We start from the raw sequence: 8,208 nt of genomic DNA on the forward strand, positions 1-8,208 counted from the left end.
AAAGGTCAATTTGGGATTACAAACTCAGTTGAATTGACTGAGCCCATAGCAAGAGAGTTAAACAGTTATTGTCACCAAAATGTCTTATTTTTAGAATTGTTTTAGGATGTTTTTTTTTCAACAGATATAAATGTTTAAAAATAAAATCTGTTTAATTATGCAATTTTATTTTTTAAATTAAAATCTCTTCGGATTCAGTTGCAGTATTTTTTGTTGTTGTTCTAGAAATGAAACTTATTACTGATTTATTTATGAATAAAGAAGAAAATTTTCTATAACATAATGTTTTAATGATAAAATTTATTCATTAATTTTCAGATTTTTAAGCATTTTATAGAAGGTGACATAGACTTTCCCCCTACTTACAAGTATGATATATTTTCTGATGATTATGATACAAGCGAAAAAAATCGTATACCAGCATGGACAGACAGAGTGCTATTTAGAAAGCGGAGATTTGTCAGAGAAACTGGTGGGTTTTGTTAAATCATATCTTCATCATTTATACTTGTGTTAAAATACTATATAAATGTTAGGTTAATGTAGAGGCTACTTGTTCATAAAAATGAGACAACTTCTCGAGAGAATATGCTTATTCACAAGAAGACTACATTACTGAGAACTGATGAAAAATGGCTTAAAATTACCACTTGCTCAGTATCTGCAATTTTAATTGTACATCTGTTAGGGAAACTATTAAAGTAAATACATATGAAGAGTGATTATAAAGAAAATTTTACAGTTTGGTGCATTGTAACTCGTAAACAGTATTCTGCATGGATAGCTGAGAACTGCTGGTGAAAGATTATTTCATTGGTGGCTGTTTAGCACTTCTTCACCCATTACTCTTTCTTAATGCACATTGTAGGCATTCCCTTGCTTGGTTAACATGTGCGAGGTTGTTACTGAGCTGGAGTGAGAAAGCAGTGGTTCAGTGATGTCATCTTGGTTCTCAGCAGTTCTTGTTGGTTCAATCAATTTTAGAAGTATAAAGTTGATGGCTGTACTGTGGGGAGAAGAATGTAAACCTTTTCCATTAGTGCTTTCACCTGCATCCAAAGTTGGATGCCTGGCATTGAAATATCCTCCCAATAGAGACAAACAAGTGTCGAATAGAAACTTTCAGTCTACACCATAACGTGCTGTATTACCTTTCATTGGATTTGTGTGGGGTAACTTTGGTTGAGCTATCTGTATGGTTTGTAGCTTACAGTGGTGATTTTTCCACTGAGAACTTTTGTAACGTTCATAGTGATGGCCATCCCAACCTCCAAATCAGCATGTGATGTAAAGTTAAAGCCAGTAAGACTGAACTACGTAGGACCTGAGAGTTTAGGTTCTTGAAAGAGTATGATTTCATGAAATTCAGAGAGCTTTACATGGCTTGAGTTATACAATTTAGGGGAGTAGTAGCCAGGATTACACGGGGAGGTCTTTTTCCAAAAATATGTGGACCTTTTTGTCTACACAAAAAATTTAAATAATTTCCATGGAAGTTGAGTGTTTTTTAAAGAAGCAAAACAAAACCAATGATAATGGACAAGTTAGACTTTTTAGAATATTGGGGTGTTTGTTTAAACCTTTCCACCCTGGCTACTCTCCTAGTACACACTGCCCCCAAGGTAATCTCCACCATTTTGTTTAATTTTAGTATGAAGCCTATCACCACTAAAACCTTGATAATTAATTAAACATTTTCTGGAATGAGGAGGTGCACTTCATACAGTTTTGGAGCAATAACAGACTTTGGGTCTGGAAGCAGACAGGTGAATTATTTGACAAATGTCGTGGTGTGTCAGCTGTGGTCTAATTTTGTTGGCTGTATTTTGTGTATTGGTTGTGGGACAAGTCTGTGAAGTGTTTGTACATTTGTTTGCCCATGAATTTCAAAATATCTTATACAATGAACACACTTGAGCAGCCATAACAGAGTTTGATTTTATGTGCAGGCCAATTTTTTGTTCCATCACGATAACAGTCTCTACCACAAAGCATGTCTTGTTTCAGAGTTACCAATAACAACATTTTGGTATGCTCCCCCAGATTACATAGCCCCAGCTAGGAAGCCTAAATTTAACGACCAGACCATAGTTGTTATTATCTGGCCAAGATTTTCAAATAACAGTGGAGACAAGTTGCACCAGGCATCTTTTATAAACTGATTTAGCATGGACCTTGTAGAATAACAGCAGCTAGTTTTACAACGGATGATGAAACACTATTATAGAACTGTTATCACCTCAACCTTCCATGGGACTTTGTGTCTAGATACTTGTGAGTGGACTGTACACCTGTATCGACAATTTTTCATTTGTCTTCATTTTCTTACAATAAGTATTTACTTTCAACTCTTATTTCTTTTTATAAGTACAAATTCAGTATTTGTATCTGCCAATTACTACCATCCCAGATGATGTTAGTTAACTAATGTTAATTTTAAGAAAAAAATGTATATTTCATTACTTTTCTTGCATATATTTTTCATAAAAAAAAAGTAAAAATGTGGATGTTAAAGTTTTCAGGAATCTATGTGTGTAACAGAAATAACTTGATTGGTTAAAAACGTTGAGTGTTAAAGGATTGTTGAAACTGTATGTATAAGACAAAAGTAAAATCATGGATAAAACTTTTGGTGTTAAAGAATCGTTCAACTAATGGAGGTAAACTTTCAACTACAAGGATTTTCAAGTTAAATATAAAGAACAAGTTTAACATCAAAGATGTTAAAAGTTTGCAGCAAGTGAATGTTTATTTCGTGGATTTTGTTTCTACCCATTTGACATTTTGTAAGACCATTGATGTAAGAATTACTTTGGTACTAGAAGTGTTCTTCATTTGTTTTCATAGTAGTCATTAAAGGCCTAGCTGAGTTATTTATTATCTGTTCATAAAGTAGTTTTATTTTCTTAAAGTAGTAGTCCCCTTCTATTACCTTGAAAACAATGTAAATTCATAAATATGGTTGTATTGATTTTTTATTATTTTTCCAGTTCATTTTGAAACAGTTCTATAAATTCATACTATTCTTGTTAATTTAATATAACACTAAATCATATATAAAACTTTCATTTCCAGATGACCCATTCTGGAATCCTGGGAACATTGTACATTATGGAAGGGCAGAACTTAAGACTTCAGATCACAGGTAAAATGCTTCATTATTTGCATTCTTATGTTTAGGTTTTAGGCTTTACCATGTATATAAGGATCATATAATTCCCCAAACTTTCTGGGATTTGGTGTCACTCTTTTTGATTGTGACTTGTTTCTGGTATATAGTGTCACTGTCCTTGTTGGGATTGGTTCTGGGATTTGGTGTCACTGTTTTTGTTAGTGATTTGGTTCTGGTACATATGCCATTGTCGTTTTTAGTGACTTGTTCTGGTACATAGTGTCACTGTCTTTGTTGGTGACTTGGTTCTTGTACATAGTGCCACTGTCTTTGTTTGTGACTTGGTTCTGGTGTATAGTGTCCACTATGTACCAGAACCAAGTCACCAACAAAGACAGTGACACTAGGTACTAGAACCAAGTCACGAACAAAGACAGTGGGACACTATGTACCAGAACCAAGTTCTAACAAGAACAGTCACTATGTACCAGAACCAAGTCACCAACAAAGACAGTAACAAAGACAGTGACACTATGTACCAGAACCAAGTCACCAATAAAAACAGTGATACTATGTATCAGAAACGAGTCACCAACAAAGACAGTGACACTATGTACAAGAACCAAGTCACCAACAAATACAGTGACATTATGTACCAGAACCAAGTCACAAACAAAGACAGTGACATGACTTGGTTCTGGTACATAATGTCATTGTCTTTGTTAGTGACTTGGTTCTAGTACCTAATGTCACTGTCTTTGTTGGTGACTCGTTTCTGATACATAGTATCACTGTCTTTGTTGGTGACTTGGTTCTGGTACATAGTATCACTGTCTTTGTTGGTGACTTGGTTCTGGTACATAATGTTTCTGTCTTTGTTGGTGACTTGGTTCTGGTACATAGTGCCACTGTCTTTGTTAGTGACTTGGTTCTAGTACCTAGTGTCACTGTCTTTGTTAGTGACTTGGTTCTAGTACCTAGTGTCACTGTCCTTGTTAGGACTTGGTTCTGGTACATAATGTTACTGTTTTTGTTGGTGACTTGGTTCTGGTACATAATGTTACTGTTTTTGTTGGTGACTTGGTTCTGGTGCATAGTGTCACTGTCTTTGTTGGTGACTTGGTTCTGGTACATAATGTCATTGTCTTTGTTAGTGACTTGGTTCTAGTACCTAATGTCACTGTTCTTGTTAGGACTTGGTTCTGGTACATAGTGTCACTGTCTTTGTTGGGACTTGTTTCTGGTATATAGTGTCACTATGTGTGCTTGCACAAGATTTGACTGTTATTTCATTATTGTGTGGTTAGTATTTGTATTTATATAAATCACAAACCACTCGTAATTGTCTGTCACTAATGATAATGATCTAATATCCATCAGGAAGTTGGAAAAATAAGCTGGGATATTGTGTAGAGGTCCATACATATACAAAATATTTTATTCTGAGAAATGATTGAAAAACAAACACTTATAAATTAATTCATGTAAACAACCAAGGTTAACTTGTATTTATTTATTACAGAGTCTTGGGGATGGGGGTAGCAGTGTTTCTCAATAATGTATATGTATTATTGAAAGTCTAGTGGGCACAGTGCAATGCAGGTTGTCAAGGGATTATATTCTATAGTCATGCCACAACTGTGAGCTGCAGGTACTGCAATACCCTAGGGTTATTTCACACTTTTGCAAGGTCTTGAAACAGTATGAGTCATTCACTGGTCAACAGTGACTCTAGAGCCTAAGTTTTCACAAACAAACAATATTTTATCATACATGTCATTTCAAACAATCATATAAAATACCATGAAATATAAGCCATAAGAGCACTACACTTCTATTGTATGTGACATGAAATTTGCATAGAAGTTTAATAATGGAATAAACAAAAAAATGGAAATTATAAAATATAGATTATAATAAAATAAGAAATGTCTGGAAGAACAAGACTTGTTATTCATAACAACGACAAATAGATGAAATAAACAAGAAATAAAAATTATTAAGTATGATTCATAGTTGAAACTTTTTAAATTCTCCTATCTTTGGCAGCATATTGTATGCTGAGAAATTTTGTATATTGACCTGGTTGTTAATTATGTTTTATAGTGATGTCAAGAATGCTATAACTCATAATGGTAGAGTTAAGATCCTTGGTGGAACTAAAAGTGCCAATATTTAAAGTAACTGCATCAGTTACATATTTTTTAAATTGTTGAATGATAAATATCTTTTTTCATGCTTCTTTTATATCAAACTGTGTTGAACAAAAATACAAGTCTTTGTAAAAACAAAGAAAATATGTAAATTATTATTGATGAGTAAAAGTCTTCATATCAAATTCTACAAACTTACTGTTAATCTCTTAATTTGGTTCTTTTATGTTTTGTGCACTGCTAGCTTACCACATTTTTTTTTTCATTAATCTCATTCAAACTATGTAATCTTACTACAGAAAGTAAATTAATAAATTTGTTTATCTTTGGTTGAAAATATTTTCAGGGCTGTGATTGCTGAAATTGACATTGAGGTGCTACAAGTAAATGAAGAGAGGAGAGACGAGGTATTTCAAGATGTCATTGGCACAATGGGACCTCCTGATGGAACAGTTATAGTTCAACTGGAAGAGGAAGTGTCAGGAGAAAGTTGTCATATATTTGATGATGACTTCTTAAGTAATCTGTTACTTTTGTTTAATTCTGCAGGAGAAGTAATTTTGATAAGGTAAGAAGCTTTAGAAATGTTTATTTTTGGGGGCAGTTTATATTCACATGTTTGGCATGTTTGTGTTAAGCCTTTTCATTAGATCTATGACTGGCAACTATTGTAAAAATAGTTTTAAGTTTCTTAGGAAGAGTAGTTTAAATGCACAAGATGTTTCAAAAACTTTGGAAATGATTTCAATTTATATTAATAAATACAATCTGTTCTGTAGTATTACAGTGCATACAGCGGTTTGTGTCATGTAGCTGTAGGCTAATGAACTAATGCTGTAAGACATAAAACTGATTGAGTAATGGAATAAATATATGTGTGTCTATTTGTGAGCAACAGAAAGAACAAGAATATCTTTTAGAAATGAAGGCAAACCAGTATTTAGGTATTATTTATCATTATACCAAAACATAAAAATTATTTTGCAGGACTAGTGAAGAAATGCAAATATCCTTTAGTTTGTTGTATAACTTTATTCTTACCTTATGCTTTACCTTATTTCAGAATGCTGTTTGGTTCTTTAATATTTGCTTCATATCTGTTTTTCCAATTGTTGTAGGTATGTTGAAGAGACTTTATGGGTGACATTTCGAGAGGGTCAGGGAGCACTTGCAGCTATAAAGTCTTCAGGATGTGAGGTGAGATTGTGTTTGAGGTAATTTAAACAGAAAAGATAAGACGTTCATATTTTATACTCTAGCTTGTCAATATTAGTAATTTGAGTTTCTAATTCGTACGAAACTATACACTTAGTATTTTGACTTCACAAACATCTAATTTGAACCAGTGCTGCATTCAACATACCACGTGACAAACAAAAATCGATGTTTATCTGTTTTTTTTTAATATTTGGTTTTAAAGTAAGAAATTGGATAACACATAGTACTAAAATTTGAATTATAATCTACAGTTTGATACCAAAGTTATTGACATAAATTCATGAAATAGTAGTTCAATAAAAATTTTGAATGCGAGTCAACAAACAAGATGACATGGCCTTTCACCTGTGACCTGTCTCGAAAGGGTTAATGAAATTTTACTCTGTTTTTAATCTTATGTATAATTGAAAACAAGTCAATTTTCCTCTTTTATTTTAACTATTTCTAAATTCTTGACTATAATTTTATCTAGATTATATAAAAAAGATAATAACGCTAAAATCCGGATTTCGATACCTGTGATAACATGTTTTAATAATTCTTTTTACGTTTTATATATACGTTTGAATAACTAAAAAATCATAAATTACTTCATTAATACCATAGAATTCCACTATAATTTATCAAGCTTAGTAACTAAGATGTATTTTAGTCTAAAAAAATATGAAATTTTGAGCAGACTAAAGACACACCATACCTTGTTGAAATATTGGTTCAAAAGAAAGAAATGGTGCCAAGCCCATTAAAATGGCTGAGAAAGCAACTAGGGGACATTCTGAGCTTCCGATTGGTTATTCATGTCACATATAGAAGTAAGTGTGTATATATATATATATATAAGGGAATGTTTCCAAAAATAAAAAGAGGTGGACGGGGTGCCACTGTGTTTGATTTATTACATGAACAATATCTTAGTTGTTTCATATCCTCCACGTGCAAATTTTTAAAGGTTAAGCAACCTACGTCAAGCAGCAACCGAGTACAAAGGTCGTAACTAGAAGAGATAATTGTTTGCTTTACTTTTTTAGTTACTGTTCTATGTTTTAAGAAAAATAAATTTAAGAACTTATTTCAAAATAGCAATAATCTATATACATATATATATAATGTATAATAATTGAAATGTGATTGTATTTTACAAAATACTAGTCTACTAAAACAAAGCCAAGACAAGTTACTTTGTACAGACCGAAGGTCAGTCTTATGTTATTTGATATGGTAACATGAGTGCACGTGTGCTGCATCATTGTAACTTCTCTGTTGTTAACCAGGCACGGCTGAAAGGTCAATTTAAAAAAAATTATAAATGTATCATGTTAAGAGATTTAAGCTATTTAGTCTAAACATTTATGTTTTTATGTTATAATTTTGTTCATTCTAGAATGAAAGAGGATTAATTTATATTTATTTCCTAATTTTTTATGGTGGTTGCGAGATCGGTCAAATCTACCGAACCCGTACAGAGATTAATTACTGAAAATAATAGATAAAATATAAAGTTTTTCTTAAGAAACATTTGATAACTATTTGGACATTATAAAGATTTTGCATGTGAAATTTCAAAATTTTCTGATGCATAAAAGTATTTTTAATCTTAAAATGAAAATTACTTTGCAAGGCAAGATGTGAAAAGAAAAAGGCATGAGAGAAACATTACTTTACAAACCTTAAGACTTGATAAAAAATTAGATATTTTGCATATGAAAGCATTGTAGTGCTTACTGA

General features: G+C 32.2%; 1 protein-coding gene across 1 annotated transcript in view; it reads left to right on the top strand.

Annotated features, from left to right (window-relative positions):
* Nucleotides 1-8,208, top strand: part of LOC106466867 (synaptojanin-1-like) — a 70,710-nt gene that overhangs the window by 52,198 nt on the left and 10,304 nt on the right. The window contains exons 17-20 of the mRNA XM_013927169.2: nucleotides 319-472; nucleotides 3,076-3,145; nucleotides 5,612-5,833; nucleotides 6,384-6,462. Coding sequence (XP_013782623.1) covers nucleotides 319-472; nucleotides 3,076-3,145; nucleotides 5,612-5,833; nucleotides 6,384-6,462 — 525 coding nt within the window. The remainder of the gene's footprint in view (nucleotides 1-318; nucleotides 473-3,075; nucleotides 3,146-5,611; nucleotides 5,834-6,383; nucleotides 6,463-8,208) is intronic.

Source organism: Limulus polyphemus, unplaced genomic scaffold (assembly GCF_000517525.1).
Source record: "Limulus polyphemus unplaced genomic scaffold, Limulus_polyphemus-2.1.2 Scaffold2404, whole genome shotgun sequence".
Taxonomy (NCBI): Eukaryota; Metazoa; Arthropoda; class Merostomata; order Xiphosura; family Limulidae; genus Limulus; species Limulus polyphemus.